Source organism: Micromesistius poutassou, assembly GCF_964030765.1.
Source record: "Micromesistius poutassou genome assembly, chromosome: 17".
NCBI lineage: Eukaryota > Metazoa > Chordata > Actinopteri > Gadiformes > Gadidae > Micromesistius > Micromesistius poutassou.
In genome coordinates this window covers 13,675,864-13,691,741 of record NC_140287.1, presented here as the reverse complement: position 1 = coordinate 13,691,741, position 15,878 = coordinate 13,675,864, and the positions used below count along the sequence as shown (strand labels likewise).

At 44.2% G+C, this 15,878-nt stretch overlaps 2 protein-coding genes across 3 annotated transcripts in view; both read left to right on the top strand.

Moving 5' to 3' along the window:
* Positions 1 to 23: 23 nt before the first annotated feature.
* On the top strand, positions 24 to 2,569 carry tmem30b (transmembrane protein 30B; the record flags this gene model as incomplete). The annotated part of the gene is made up of 7 exons (XM_084481832.1): positions 24 to 209; positions 347 to 454; positions 560 to 667; positions 913 to 1,003; positions 1,126 to 1,263; positions 1,531 to 1,737; positions 2,391 to 2,569. 7 exons carry the CDS (start codon positions 24 to 26, stop codon positions 2,567 to 2,569), a joined length of 1,017 nt encoding a protein of 338 aa, XP_084337958.1.
* Positions 2,570 to 4,325: 1,756 nt separating this feature from the next.
* dync1h1 (dynein, cytoplasmic 1, heavy chain 1) overlaps positions 4,326 to 15,878 on the top strand; it is a 39,844-nt gene continuing 28,291 nt past the window's right edge. For both annotated transcript variants that reach the window (XM_084482380.1, XM_084482379.1), the window contains exons 1-23: positions 4,326 to 4,652; positions 5,560 to 5,647; positions 5,770 to 5,943; positions 6,522 to 6,777; positions 7,157 to 7,343; positions 7,504 to 7,775; positions 8,072 to 8,299; positions 8,594 to 9,247; positions 9,724 to 10,146; positions 10,350 to 10,529; positions 10,646 to 10,795; positions 11,241 to 11,387; positions 11,523 to 11,663; positions 11,877 to 12,053; positions 12,352 to 12,462; positions 12,589 to 12,708; positions 12,851 to 13,090; positions 13,242 to 13,397; positions 13,788 to 13,901; positions 14,034 to 14,144; positions 14,242 to 14,451; positions 15,113 to 15,259; positions 15,633 to 15,799. In XM_084482380.1, coding sequence (XP_084338506.1) covers positions 4,409 to 4,652; positions 5,560 to 5,647; positions 5,770 to 5,943; positions 6,522 to 6,777; positions 7,157 to 7,343; positions 7,504 to 7,775; positions 8,072 to 8,299; positions 8,594 to 9,247; positions 9,724 to 10,146; positions 10,350 to 10,529; positions 10,646 to 10,795; positions 11,241 to 11,387; positions 11,523 to 11,663; positions 11,877 to 12,053; positions 12,352 to 12,462; positions 12,589 to 12,708; positions 12,851 to 13,090; positions 13,242 to 13,397; positions 13,788 to 13,901; positions 14,034 to 14,144; positions 14,242 to 14,451; positions 15,113 to 15,259; positions 15,633 to 15,799 — 4,697 coding nt within the window. In that variant the 5' untranslated portion in view covers positions 4,326 to 4,408. The remainder of the gene's footprint in view (positions 4,653 to 5,559; positions 5,648 to 5,769; positions 5,944 to 6,521; positions 6,778 to 7,156; positions 7,344 to 7,503; positions 7,776 to 8,071; positions 8,300 to 8,593; positions 9,248 to 9,723; positions 10,147 to 10,349; positions 10,530 to 10,645; positions 10,796 to 11,240; positions 11,388 to 11,522; positions 11,664 to 11,876; positions 12,054 to 12,351; positions 12,463 to 12,588; positions 12,709 to 12,850; positions 13,091 to 13,241; positions 13,398 to 13,787; positions 13,902 to 14,033; positions 14,145 to 14,241; positions 14,452 to 15,112; positions 15,260 to 15,632; positions 15,800 to 15,878) is intronic.

Genomic DNA, 15,878 nt, shown 5'->3' with positions numbered 1-15,878 from the left:
ACTATTTCAACAGAACCAGTGCAATGACTAAGGAGGAGAATACAGCCAACCGGCCGGATAACACCGCCTTCACCCAGCAGCGCCTGCCCGCCTGGCAGCCCATGCTGTCTGCTGGCATTGTGATTCCAGGCTTTGTCATTATTGGGATGGCCTTCATTGGAATTGGAGTGGCTCTTTTTGTCACTTCACAGAACATACAAGTATTGGAGGTAGGATACACACACACAATCAATTGGACCAGATCGATTGTCCACAGCAGGTGTCTGTAACCAACACCACAAACAACAAGAGGAGATGAAATATGCATGCTAACACCTAAAGGATTCCCTCCATTTCACACTCACAGCAAGACTACACTGGAGTAGAGAAAAACTCATCTTGCTTCAGGTGCACAGACCCGAAAGTCAAGAACTGCCAGTGCACCATAAATTTTTCCCTGGACAAGTTGTTTGAGGTATAAAACATAGGGATAAAAATTATATTTTACTTTATGGTTCAAATTAACCTTGTTGCAAACTTGTTATTTTTTAACTTGACTTGACTCCATCTACAACAACAGGGGCCGGTGTTCGTTTATTATGGTCTGTCCAACTACTTTCAAAACTACAGGAAGTATGGCGCTTCCAAAGACGCCACCCAGCTGACTGGTGACATAGATTACTTTAAGGTAAAATAGTTATTCAAGTTTATTTATTGTTGTTTTTAAGTCGATGGGAATGTTGAAAAGTGGTCATTATCTTGTATTTCAAGCATGTGATGAAATTTTCCATCCGTCATGTCATAGTAATTTATGTTCCAATAGTTTAACCATCTTTCTGGTGTTTGTTGTTCAACAGACTAAATGCTATTCAACACAATTGAGTCATATAAAGTGTTCGGCTTCATCTTCATCTTTTTGTTATTTTGTTGTAGAAACCCAGTGACTCTTGTAGTCCCTACAGGAAAGACAACAACGACAAACCAATTGTACCTTGTGGCTCCATAGCAAACAGCATGTTCAATGGTAAATGAGTGGTGTCAAAAATATGTATATATTTATAGATAGATAGATAGATCTCTCTGGTGTATGATGTTTTTGTACATGATTTAATTGTTTTTTTCTTCCATTCCGTCTTTATGTTAAAGACACTTTCAAGCTCTTCCAGATCATCAGTAATCGAAATGTGGAAGTTCCTTTTGATGGAAAGGGAATCGCTTGGTGGACGGATTACAACATCAAGTACCGCAACCCGTCTAGCACTCCTCTTAGAAACGCATTCAATGGTAAAAAAAACACAACAAAATTAAAATATAATGTCAGTGCAGTGCAAATATCGCAATGTCTAAAACCTTACTTTGCATTGGTTCTCTCGCTCTCGCTCTCGCTCTCTCTTAATTATGAACATACATAGTGAGACTACATTTCCGTACAACTAGAGCAATGAATATAAATAGATATAGTGTATGTATGAGATTTAGGTCAGATCACCTACAAAGTGAAATACAGTATACTATTTGTAATTGACAAGATTACTCATACTATACTTTCAGGTACTGTGAAGCCTATATTTTGGCCAAGGCCTGCCTATGAGCTAGATCCCACAAATCCAGCCAATAATGGCTTCATCAACCAGGACTTCCTGGTTTGGATGAGAAGGTCAGCCCTGCCAAACTTCAGAAAGCTGTACAGACGAATCACGGATGGAGACTACGCAAAAGGCCTGCCGGCAGGGGATTATTCCCTTGTAATTGGTTACAGTATCCTTTTCAATATTTAAAAAAAAAAAAAGTGTGTGTGCAATATATCACATCCTGGTTGCTAACATCTCTCCCTCAATATATCATATGTATAGGAACATAATGGGTCTGTGTTGTATGAAGACACAAGTAGCCTCTATGAATGTTTGTGTAAACACTACACATACCCTAACCTGATTTACCAGTTTGCTGCACCACTCTGCTTTCTGTTTAAGAGAATATGAAAAGCAATGACCTGGGTGTTCCTGAAGGAGTAATGACACACACAGGCTTTGCAAAATGCAAACAAGATATGGAAATGATTTGCCGTGATTGATTGGCATTTGGCGTCTAGTTTAAATGGGTGTGGTTCTTAAGGAGACCATCAGGACAAGGCTGACAGTTTGTTTTTCTGATGTCGACATCCACAAAGGAATGACCAAAGGTTTCAGTGTTCTTTTGACAGTGTAGTGAATAATAAGCCATCTGTACTACATCAAAACGTGTAGCAGGGCTGTCGATTTACTTTGGTATGCAGATTATTTATATATTGTTACATTGTTCCTTCATCACATGAAAATCTGTCGTTGTTTTGTTTTGTTACCCCAAACATCTTATTTGAATGCATGGTGATTATATTAATATGTTGAAGTCCTTAATTCACTGTACCCTAGATTACCCCGTGCTGGCATTTGACGGGAAAAAGAAGGTGGTTTTCAGCAACGTGTCTTGGATGGGTGGAAAGAACCAGTTCCTGGGTATCGCCTATCTGGTTATTGGCTCCTTGTGTGTTGTAATGTCAATAGTCATGCTCATTGTCTATGCTAAATTCAAGTTCCCAGATGAAGAGTAATTCAGCATGTGTCCATCAATGGGGCGTTTTCATAACAGAACTCGCTAGGGCTCAGAAATTTTCCAAAAAACCTAAACAAATCTGGGACTGTAATGAGGTCTATTGTTTTCATTAACAGTTAATGTGGTCCATTCAAGAGTCAGAGTGGACCATCAGACATTAGGTTTTTTTTCGCATCAATGGTTTTTAGTGATAGGACTCCATGGCAAAGCCTATACTCTAGGCCCCGTGTGGAGTGTGCAGAGGTGAAAAATCATGGTAGTGAACAATATGAAATCTAGGACGGTTGTTGGGTATAAAATACACGGCACTTTTACTTTTAGGTTAGTTTTTAAGTTAAATACAGCCAATGACTTTCTGACTTTTGTTTTCTATCTTTTTCATAAGACAGGTCATTCTTCTCAGGCTTTTGGAGTTTTCGGTTTTCTCTTTGTACAAAGTAAGGGTATTGAAAGCCATATTCGTGAATTGTGTATATTGCAAATGGTTTCAATTTGTGTATTACATTCACTTTTAGAAACTAACTATCGACTGCATTTTACTATTTGCTCAGGGCTACGTAATGCAATATTAACATGTGTGGTTTTACTTGAGTATATTCATAACATCTGTTATGTTTTATCTATATGGACAAACATTTTCCTTTCTATTTTCTTAATAAAATGCATATTCCAACAAATCAAAGAAATTCTGTCTTTTTATTGTGAGTCAAAGTAACATACATTCTAATGTCTGTGAAGTGTTACACTTCTGCTATCAAAGGGTGTTAATACCATTTTGTCACAGTACTAACAAATTCCTTATCTGGCATGGGCCTCCTTTGTGGGACTTTACCTGTGAGGAATTGGCTTCACTTGTGTTCTCAGATCATAGTAGCGATGGAATAAGCATTCCCAAGCTGATGGACGGCCTCTGCCCTGCATTATTTGTGGGATTCAAATGCCTTGCTTGCTTATACAGTCGTTATAAGAATACACTGCAAACGGTGTTGCCGGTTAAGTCATTTCATTAATTTAATATGGGGCAGTGGTCGCCATAATATGTACAAAATGTTTTATATATTAAAAAAAACGTTTTTTAAGATGCTAATATCTAGCCATATTTATATCTCAGACGGTCTTTAAATTGTGTTTAAGAACAGAAACAGTGAATTATCCAATGCAGTGTGGAGGGTTCAAGAAAAGGGCCAGGAGCACCAGAAATTTAGCGACGTGTCAGGAAAAGTAATTGGATTCTTGCATCCACTGCAAGCGTAAGCATCTGCCGTCCGCGTCTGACACCTACTGTAGTCTCTGTAGGCCTACATCCTTAATAAAAAAAATCAACAAAACATAATTGACCCTGTCTTCGTATCAGTCATTTCAAATAACTATGTTACCGTATGTAGCGAATATCTATTATGAAAAAATAGGTAGGCTGGTGATGAAAAAGGATTTCATGTAGGATACTTCTTGACAATCAATTTGTGTGTGTGTGTGTGTGTGTGTGTGTGTGTGTGTGTGTGTGTGTGTGTGTGTGTGTGTGTGTGTGTGTGTGTGTGTGTGTGTGTGTGTGTGTGTGTGTGTGTGTGTGCATGAGGCTGCAAGATCCTATGACCCATGCTTAGTCGAAATGCTAATGGAAGATGTAGTTTTAATCTGCACCGTTCAATTGAATAGCCACCCAGTGAGACGACAAGTACCACAATCCCTTGCACACAATAAATCTGACTGCCACTGTCTGCAGCGTTCTGACAGCGGCACTCGTTGGATGCAGTTGCTATTGATGCAGTAGTCCGCTTGAGCTGCTGTCTTTGTTAACTTTCCGTCTACGAACGGTCGTCGTCGGCCGACCAAGAAGATGTCCGACGTGGGCGAAGAGAATTCTGGCACCATGGAAGTGTCGGCTGTCCAAACGGTAGCCGATACCTCTGTGTTGCAGAAGCATATTCGTAAACTTGTCCCATTGCTGCTGGAAGATGGCGGCGAGGCCCCGGCGTCGCTGGAAACCGCCCTAGAGGAGAAGAGCTCAGTGGAGCAGATGAAGAAATTCCTCTCTGATCCTCAAATTAACTCAATCCTCGTCGAGAGAACTTGCCTCAAAGGTTGGTCTCCAATCACTGTAAATGATATGAAGTTATACACTTATCAGAATGAATCCGTCTGATCCGATGACAATGAAGGGTGTCCCATAGCCGTAGCCGTAGCACACAAAGGCAGACACGCAGTATTATGTTGTCATGTTGGCTGATGTTTAATGTGGTATAGGCATTTTTTTTTTTTTTTAAGTGGGGAACTGCCGTGGTTGCAACCGTTTTGGAGCCGACAACACCATTGTGTAATTTAGGCGTACTATAGAACTATAGACAGTAACATTACCACGAATTGCAATGGGCGTGGTGATTTATACTGTAATAAAGATAATAACACACATTGGGCAATGACCGTATTCATTTGATAATGTGAAATAAACTGGACTATATATTATATTTTTATATCGCTGTTTTTGGTCAACAATGGTCTATTATTATGTAGCTAGGCTAGCCTTTGACAGCTTCAGGCACTTGCGTGTTCGAGCTTCTATCAACTTTTATATTTCGTTGCCAAATCGGGATCTACTAACGAACAATGCTTAAGCACTGTCCGATGTTGTGCTCGATTCCCGCCCACAATCACATGACAAACTGCTGATTCTGTCGGGTGTTGTGCACTGACTTTATGGAACCTCAAGTACTGCGGCGTGATAGCTGTTCTGAGATAGCTTTCCAAACCGGTGACCTCACTTGCAAGGGAGGGTGCGGTTCTGGATAATAAAAGTCATCCGATAGACAGAAAAGCATTATTGCTGAAGATAAGCCTGTACGCATCATAGCATAGCCTGTAACAAGCATGCAATACATCTATTATATATAAATATCTGTGGTTGTGTTTCGTCATTCAATTAGTTTCATTTTTGGGTTTCACATGGTCCAGTCTCTCAAATATCATACCTGTCACTCCTTTGTTACACAGAGGATGTTGGAGATGAAGGAGAGGAAGAAAAGGAGTCCATTGCCTACAACATCAGCATCGACATCCACTATGGGATCAAGTCCAACAGGTAGCTGATGATCTAAAATACGATTAGATGATACTTTATTGATGCCAGACGGGATGTTCTGTGCTGATATTGATGCCCTTGATATTTGAACCATATTGCTAACGACTGCTTCTTCTGCCCAGCCTGGCCTTCATCAAGAGGGCAGGTGTGGTCGATGCGGACAAGCCCATCTCCACTCAGGTGCGCGTGCTGACCCTGAGCGAGGACTCCCCCTACGAGACCCTTCACTCATTCATCAGCAATGCCGTCGCTCCGTTCTTCAAGTCCTACATCCGGGAGTCTGGCAAGGCAGACAGGTGAGATTGAGAATTGGATTTCCAAGTTGCCATGGTGGTAGTCGGAAATTGGCAGGAGTGGTGGCGGCTGTAATTCCACCCTTCAACTTCTACCGTTGCTGTTGACAATGACAAGGCCATAATTGATAAGGCAGGGAATTTCTATTTTTCCTTTTATGCTGCCATTTGCTCAACATACTTTAAACATGGTCCAGCTATAATTTCCAGCCCTGTTTGAAATCCAGTGCTTTTCTAGTTACCTTTTGCAGTGTTTCCCAGAATGAGTCAGCAAGATATAATACCCCTTGTGGTAGAATGATAGAACTTCAACAGAACCATTTATAATTATCCCAGGGCTCAAAATAAATTCCTCATGTGCTTCTCACCAGTGTACTTGTCATACGTATAACATTTTTTTAACATGACCAAGTATAATGAACTACTACATGACCTATATAATTAGGACATAACTTGGCCCTAAGGCCTAAGAGACATTGGAATAAATTATAATTAAAAGGGGAACAATCATTCCCCAATGTTACAATGACATTTAGTTTGACAGCACACGTTTGTTATAATATTCTCATATAAATTACTAGGGATGGGGATAAAATGGCTCCCTCCGTTGAGAAGAAGATCGCTGAGCTGGAAATGGGCCTGCTCCACCTCCAGCAGAACATTGAGATCCCGGAGATCAGCCTCCTGATCCACCCCATCATCACCAACATCGCCAAGCAGTGCTATGAGCGTGCCGAAAAGCCCAAGGTCACAGACTTTGGGGACAAGGTGGAAGACCCCACCTTCCTGAACCAGCTGCAGTCTGGGGTCAACCGCTGGATCAGGGAGATCCAGAAGGTGAGGTGTTGTTAGAGATGTGAAAGACAATGTATGACATTTTCAGTTTGTTAAATTGGAAAACAAAGCAAGCTGAGATTTTCTTTTATAGGGATATGTGTTTGTTTAGATTTTGACATAATAGCATGCAAGTTGAGAAAATTAAACGACCATATTTTTACTGATTTAAAAATGCTTTGGAGGGCCATGGTATGGAGTTCAATCAATTGATTCGATTTATTAATACAAATCCCATTGTTGATGCATTCACTTGACAAATGTACGCATGGGACCGTTTTAGGGCCTTTGAAATCCACCCTTGCTTTAAAGACATTACAAATATTCCATTGGTTGGTGACTACATTTTGAATTATTTTAATTTCTTCCATGTCCTGCAAAGGTGACCAAGCTGGACCGTGACCCGGCGTCTGGGACGGCGCTGCAGGAGATCAGCTTCTGGCTGAACTTGGAGCGGGCCCTGAACAGGATCCAGGAGAAGAGGGAGAGCCCCGAGGTGCTGCTCACCCTGGACATCCTGAAGCACGGCAAACGCTTCCATGCCACTGTCAGCTTCGACACTGACACTGGTGCGACTACTTCTATTATCTATACTTTTGATCCATTTCATTTTTAAATTATTTTATTATTATTTATCTTTTCAGTTTCCCCCTATCTTTGTTATTTTTTGTTATATTAAAAAAAATACAAATACAAAATCTAACTCAACTTTCTTTTGGTTGGCAACAGGCCTGAAGCAGGCGGTGGAGACGGTCAATGACTACAACCCCCTGATGAAGGACTTCCCCCTCAACGACCTGCTGTCGGCCACTGAGCTGGACAAGATCCGCCAGGCTCTGATGGCCATCTTCACCCACCTGAAGAAGATCAGGAACACCAAGTACCCCATCCAGAGGGCCCTGCGCCTGGTGGAGGCCATCTCCCGTGACCTGAGCTCCCAGCTACTCAAGGTGCTGGGCACCAGGAAGCTCATGCACGTGGCCTACGAGGAGTTTGAAAAGGTGGGTGTGGTTTATTTTCAACCTTCCTGTAAGGAAGAACTAGAACATGCTCTATTTTTAAAGCCTGGGCATCCATGGACTTTCCCTGTTTATTTTAAATGAAACAGGGATTTTATTTTTTTAATTCAATCCCAAAAGCCAGCTTTATACTCATTATTTTCTCCTTCTTCGTTTTTAAATTTTGCCTTGAATTTAGACTTGCTCTGCTTTCGTCAAGGCTTTTCCAATCCTTTGCTCCAAAAAAAAAAAGTGTTGTTTCCGTTCTCACCCCTTGAGATGTCTGTGTGCATGGCTAGGTGATGGTGGCGTGCTTCGAGGTGTTCCAGACCTGGGAGGACGAGTACGAGAAGCTGCAGGTCCTCCTGAGGGACATTGTGAAGAGGAAGCGCGAGGAGAACCTCAAGATGGTCTGGCGTTTGAGCCCCGCCCACAGGAAGCTGCAGTCCCGCCTTGACCACATGAGGCGCTTCAGGAGGCAGCACGAGCAGCTGAGGGCCGTGATTGTTCGAGTCCTCAGGCCCCAGGTAAGAATACTATAGAAGAATACTATTAGACACACAGTTCACAAAGAGCTTTAACATGTACAATAACAACTGTTAAAATACAAAGAGCAAACCCTTAATTAAGAATTAATTAAATTTGAACTTTAAATAAAAGAGTAAATAACCACTTTTAAAATAAAACATTATTCAACATATGCGGGAATAAAATAGATAACACAGAAGCATGTTTTGGTGATATTTTGCTCACTTTCTATGTCTACCAAATCTCAAGAGTTTGGTTTGTTTACACTGCGGTTGATCCCGTGCGCTCTCCAGATCTCTGCCGTGCCGCAGCACGCCCCCGGGGAGGTGGTGGAGCCCCAGGACATCAAGGTGGCCGAGGTTCTGTTCGACGCGGCAGACGCCAACGCCATCGAGGAGGTCAACCTGGCCTACGAGAACGTCAAGGAGGTGGACGGCCTGGACGTGTCCAAGGAGGGCATGGAGGCGTGGGAGGCGGCCATGAAGCGCTACGACGAGCGCATCGACCGCGTGGAGACCCGCATCACCGCCCGCCTGCGGGACCAGCTGGGAACCGCCAAGAACGCCAACGAGATGTTCCGCATCTTCTCGCGCTTCAACGCGCTGTTCGTGCGCCCCCACATCCGCGGCGCCATCCGAGAGTACCAGACGCAGCTGATCCAGCGTGTGAAGGACGACATCGAGTCGCTCCACGACAAGTTCAAGGTGCAGTACCCCCAGAGCCAGGCTTGCAAGATGAGCCACGTCCGCGACCTGCCGCCGGTGTCCGGGTCCATCATCTGGGCCAAGCAGATCGACCGGCAGCTGACGGCGTACATGAAGCGGGTGGAGGACGTGCTGGGCAAGGGCTGGGAGAACCACGTGGAGGGGCTGAAGCTCAAGCAGGACGGAGACAGCTTCAGGGCCAAGCTCAACACCCAGGAGATCTTTGACGACTGGGCTCGCAAGGTATGGGTCTGACGTTCGAGGAGTTTTGTTGTTTGTTACGTATTGAAATCGTTGCCTTTCAAAGTCATTCAAAAGAGTCCCATTGATCATTTGTGAATACTCCAAGTTGCGATGAAGACTTCCCTCACTTCATTTCACATACTGATGTATTTTCTTCATTGAGACTTAACTCTATCCGTGACATGCAGTCAACACCTTATTGCCATTTGCTGATCCTAATTTATTATACTAGTAATTAGTATTTGTATACATATATTATTTGGTCAAACATTTAGCATTTTGTCTTTTTACCTTGCATCAACATTAACTTATTTTATTAATTTTACCTAATTTTATCCTTTTCTACTTTGCACCGTGGGTCAGAGACAAACACAATTTTGATTCCTTTATTTATCTCTTTGCACATATTTTTGAATTGACAATAAAGCTGACTTTGAACTTTGAACTTAATCAACACGTCTCTTTGGCATAATCAGGTGCAGCAGCGCAACCTCGGTGTGTCGGGCCGTATCTTCACCATCGAGAGCAGCCGCGCGCGCGGCCGCACCGGCAACATGCTGAAGCTCAAGGTCAACTTCCTCCCAGAGATCATCACGCTGTCCAAGGAGGTGCGCAACCTCAAGTGGCTGAGCTTCCGCGTGCCTCTGGCCATCGTCAACAAGGCCCACCAGGCCAACCAGCTCTACCCCTTCGCCATCTCCCTGATCGAGAGCGTGCGCACGTACGAGCGCACCTGCGAGAAGGTGGAGGAGCGCTCCTCCATCTCCCTGCTGGTGGCCGGCCTGAAGAAGGAGGTGCAGGCGCTGGTCACGGAGGGCATCGCTCTGGTCTGGGAGTCCTACAAGCTGGACCCCTACGTCCAGAGGCTGGCCGAGACCGTCTTCAACTTCCAGGAGAAGGTTGGTGGGAAGGGGGCGGGAGAGATTACAATGTAACGAGATTACGTTTATTTTACATGGTTTCATGACAAATGCTTTGATAAAAGCTTGTCTTTAATTTGGGTAATATATATATATATATATACTTTCTCACTATTGAAGAGTATGTCGTTCCCTGCCGGACCGTACTCTAAAGCCTTTGTTTCCTCATCCCTTCCCGCCAGGTGGACGACCTCCTGCTGATCGAGGAAAAGATCGACCTGGAGGTACGCTCGCTGGACACCTGCATGTTCGAGAACAAGACCTTCTCCGAGATCCTCAACCGCGTCCAGAAGGCGGTGGACGACCTCAACCTGCACTCCTACTCCAACCTGCCCATCTGGGTCAACAAGCTGGACATCGAGGTGAGCACCCGTCATGTCTCGGTGGCAATAGATCGGAAGCAACAAGATGTATCTGAGTTCACACTGTCTCTTTTGATCAAAGTGTTGATTGAAGGTAAAACCTCCTCTTCCTCCAGATCGAGCGGATCCTGGGGGTTCGTCTGCAGGCCGGTCTCAGGGCCTGGACCCAGGTGCTCCGGGGCCAGATGGAGGACCGCGCTGACGTGGACATGGACACTGAGGCCCCACAGGCTGGACACAAGCCTGGAGGAGAGCCCAAGATCAAGGTAGGCAATATGGTTCTCTGTGGTTCTCCTTAAGGCAATGTCTTTTTTTTTATTGGTAGTCCTTTGTAAAATTTGATTAGGATTGTGTTTTCCTGCCTATGTAGAGCACTATGTGTATGAAAGGTGCTATATAAATAAACTGGACATGCCTTGGCTAATGTCTTGTTTGATAAAATGTCATACCCTAAAATTTAACTAAACTAGAGACCAAGGGCTGAAATTTACTTTTAGAATTGTATTTTGATCTGCACAAGTGTAAAAAATGTATTGGCCAAGCAATTGTTTTAATATGTAACCCTGAACTATTTGTACTTAATGTAATCTCAGCCATTGGCTGGTGGCTGGTGGTCATTTTGGAGACTGCTGGAGACTACATGCCAACTTGTCAGGCCTATAACCGGTCCGCCCGTGCAGAGCTCAGCTGACTGATTGCTTTGTGTTTCAGAACGTGGTCCATGAGCTGAGAATCACCAACCAGGTGATCTACCTGAACCCACCCATCGAGGACTGTCGTTACAAGCTGTACCAGGAGATGTTCTCCTGGAAGATGGTCATCCTCTCCCTGCCCCGGATCCAGAGCCAGAGATACCAGGTACCACCCAGCACATATTCGTTGGGCTTTTTGACAGGCAAGGTGTCAGAGATGGAGAAAAACAGCTGCTCTGTAATTAGCCTTTTCAGTCAATTATGTCAAACTATTTTTGAGCTTCCTGCCTCTGCTCCCTAGGTTGGGGTTCACTACGAGCTGTCGGAGGAGGAGAAGTTCTACCGCAATGCCTTGACCCGGATGCCCGATGGCCCCGCGGCCCTTGAGGAGGCGTACAACTCAGTGGAGGACAACGTGGGCGAGGTGGAGCAGTACGTCAAGGTAGGAACCGCTTGTTGTTTTTTTTCTCTTCTGGACTATCATCGCTTATTGGGTTTGATACATTTATGTATGAACCCCATGTAAACTAGGATGTGCAGCACGAGACATTCATTTATTTATTTATTTTATTTTTAATGCCATCTCCATTTTTTTAAATTTATGTATGCTTTGTGTGATCCTACTAATCCTTTACCTCCTCATCTCCACCGACAGGTTTGGCTGCAGTACCAGTGCTTGTGGGACATGCAGGCAGAGAACATTTACAACCGCCTGGGTGAAGACCTGACCAAGTGGCAGGCCCTGCTGGTCCAGATTCGCAAGGCCCGCGGAACCTTTGACAACGCCGAGACCCGGAAGGAGTTTGGTCCCGTCATCATTGACTATGGCAAGGTAATGCCGCCCTGGGTTATGTTGAGCAAATTAAACTCAAATGTTTAATGTTCAACAAAATATCATTGGTGATAGGTTGACACTTTATTAAACCCGGAAGGGAAATTCAGGTGATACAGCAACAAAGGAACAGTGCAAATCAAGCAAAAGAAGAGTCAATAAGAATACAGTGGATTATTCACTATTAATCTATATATATACAGTAGATAGATATACATGGATCAACTCTTTATTATTATTTTTTTTACAGTGTTCTTTGCATATAAATACACATTTTGCTTTCATGCATTTCTCTTAGGTCCAATCCAAGGTGAACCTGAAGTACGACTCCTGGCACAAGGAGGTCCTGAGCAAGTTTGGTCAGATGTTGGGTCAGAACATGCAGGACTTCCACTCTCAGATCTCCAAGGTACAGTCTCCCCCCCCCCCCCCCCTTTAAGCATCTTAATTGCATTGCTTACCATGTCATTTGAAATAGTGATTTCATTTATTTAAATGTTAATCTGTACTGTTTATTATTGCATTGCTTCTGCAGTCTCGCCTGGAATTGGAGCAACACTCTGTGGATACTGCCAGCACCTCGGACGCTGTCACCTTCATTACCTACGTCCAGACCCTCAAACGCAAGATCAAACAATTTGAGAAGAATGTCGATGTAAGTACTACATCGTTTATACAATTTCTAAACTCAACCTAATCTTTGATTACTTCTAATCCCAAAATGTTCCACTCTACCGGATTACCTCATCCACTTTTCCTTCAGATCCCCTAATATGTTACTCTGTTCCGCCTCCTAGCTGTTCCGCAATGGGCAGCGTCTGCTGGAGAAGCAGCGCTTCCAGTTCCCGCCCTCTTGGCTCTACATTGACAACATCGAGGGTGAGTGGGGTGCCTTCAGTGACATCATGAAGCGCAAGGATACCGCCATCCAGCAGCAGGTGGCCAACCTGCAGATGAAGATCGTTCAGGAGGACCGCGCTGTGGAGGGCCGCACCACCGACCTGCTCACTGACTGGGAGAAGGCCAAACCAGTGGCTGTAAGTAGCCCTCACATCTTCCAGTCTCAAAGGTCTTCCCAGACCAACATTATACATCGTGACCCTTTGTGAACATTTAAGGGAAACTCTCCCAAAGGCAGCATGTATATTAGAAAATTTGAATGTTCAAGCGTCTATAACCTTCCTTCAGGGGAGCCTGCGTCCAGAGGAGGCCCTCCAGTCCCTCACCATCTACGAGGGCAAGTTCGGCCGCCTGAAGGATGACCGGGAGAAGTGTGCCCGCGCCAAGGAGGCCCTGGAACTCACAGACACCGGGCTGCTCAGTGGCAGCGAGGAGAGGGTGCAGGTAAACAAACGCGTGTTCAAGGACTGACATGATGGAACAACACACATGGTACCCGATTTTTGCAAACTAGTCGCTTTTTAGCAAAATCTAAATGTAATCCCCCTATATGGTGTATATCTAAAGATGGATTATTTTATTTTAGGTGGGGTTGTAGAGAGGCATGAGGTCTAGAAGAATGTCCCATATTAAAATGAGACGGTTCAGAAACCTGTCACTTCTCATTCCAACTTGTTTTCCGACTTGTTACTTGCTAATGTAATACGTTTCCCAACCAGTTTTTAATGGCTTGTTGTGTGGCCCACGAAGGTTAGCCCTTCCGAACACCGTAATAGACAATAACATCTCCTCCTGAAGGTCTCGTACTGACTGCATGGTGTGTCTGGTTCCTAGGTGGCCCTGGAGGAGCTGCAGGACCTGAAGGGAGTGTGGTCAGAGCTCTCCAAGGTCTGGGAGCAGATCGACCAGATGAAGGAGCAGCCATGGGTGTCTGTCCAGCCACGCAAGGTAAAAGAAAATCGCATACGTTGGCAGAATCACACTCTAACGTGCCCTCTCAAATATGCTTGCTTTCATGTAATGTCAGATGTTCTAGATATACCTGTTATCTAATGTTTTTTTCTGTGTTGTTGTCCAAAGCTTCGTCAGAGTCTGGACGCTCTTCTAAACCAGCTGAAGAACTTCCCGGCGCGACTGCGCCAGTACGCCTCCTACGAATACGTCCAGAGGCTGTTGAAGGGCTACATGAAGGTCAGCCATAGAGTTCTTTACTACAAAAAATATCTGCAGATGAATGCCGAGAGTGAAGATGGGTTTTTCAACAGACGTGTTTAAAATCTTTCACCAGGTCAACATGTTGGTGATTGAGCTGAAGTCAGAAGCACTGAAGGACCGTCACTGGAAGACACTGATGAAGCGCCTGCACGTGAACTGGGTACCGTCGGAGCTGACCCTGGGTCAGGTCTGGGACGTGGACCTGCAGAAGAACGAGATGGTGGTGAAGGATGTCATGCTGGTCGCTCAGGGAGAGATGGCTCTGGAGGAGTTCCTCAAGCAGGTGAACACAACGTTAACTGCACCAATGAGATTCTCTTGAAATTTGGGAAAGATTTGTGTCTAATTTCTGTATGTTTTATTTATTATTTCTATCTACATGTTTTGATTATGTTGTTTCAATTATGTCTATTAATGGTTGAATTGCCTTTCATTTATTTGATCCAGGTTCCAATTATACAATTATCATTTTTATTTTATTTTTATTTTTTTTCATAACTTCATGATTTGATGAAAGGCAATTAGAAATAATTTACAACAAAGAACGCTATTCTATTCACATTGAGGGTCTGTGTTGGTATGGCCTTCCACCCATGCACGTTTCCCAATACGAACCCCATGCCGGTTAGTGGCGATAATGCACTATAACATTGTTAGCCAAACATCATAAAAATCAAGAAGAAGCATGCACACTAGGGAAAAAAATGGCTTTTCCATCTCTTCCAAGAAAATTGCGATATTTCTTGCCAGGATTTCCAATGGCATTTGGCTGTCAAAACATGCACCCATTCGGTTATCTAGAGTATGCACTTGCTATGCATACATTCTGAGCTGTACACATAGTGGTCTGAGCAGAGCCTCGCGGACATGGGCAGGCAATCGCACCAACATCACGCAGACCAAAGCAAATCCAACATTACATTGCTCTGAATCTCTCCATCCAGATCCGTGAGGTGTGGAACGCGTACGAACTGGACCTGATCAACTACCAGAACAAGTGTCGCCTGATCCGAGGCTGGGACGACCTCTTCAACAAGGTCAAGGAGCACATCAACAGCGTCTCTGCCATGAAGCTGTCCCCGTACTACAAGGTAAGTGCAGCAGCCTTCACATCGTATAAATATAAAGGCGTTTTCATGCTGTCCAGTTCCCACCAAATATATTTTGATCTGTAAAGTCATGTATACATTTCTAATACAATGTCACAAACATGAGAAAATTTGTCTAAGTATATTGGTTTATCAATAAAGTATTTCCATTTCAATTTTCAAACATAATATATGGATGCCAAGGCGTCCATATATATGTAATTACATTTCTTTGTTATTGATCTACCCATTTTGTCCACAGCTATATCCCACGTATCGGTCCTGACTCAGAACCACAGCATTAAGCCAGCTCCCCCAGACACAATAACCACATGGTCATTTTCAACTTTCCCATCTTCCCCCCTCCATCTCCCAGGTGTTTGAGGAGGACGCTCTGAGCTGGGAGGACAAGCTGAACCGCATCATGGCTCTGTTTGACGTCTGGATCGACGTGCAGCGCCGCTGGGTCTACCTGGAGGGCATCTTCACCGGCAGCGCAGACATCAAACACCTGCTGCCGGTCGAGACCCAGAGGTTCCAGAAGTAAGTCGCAGATGACAATACTTGGGCCAAGGTTGTCTTTATTTGACTCAAGCAGGAAAAGTCTACCTGTAGGCATCCT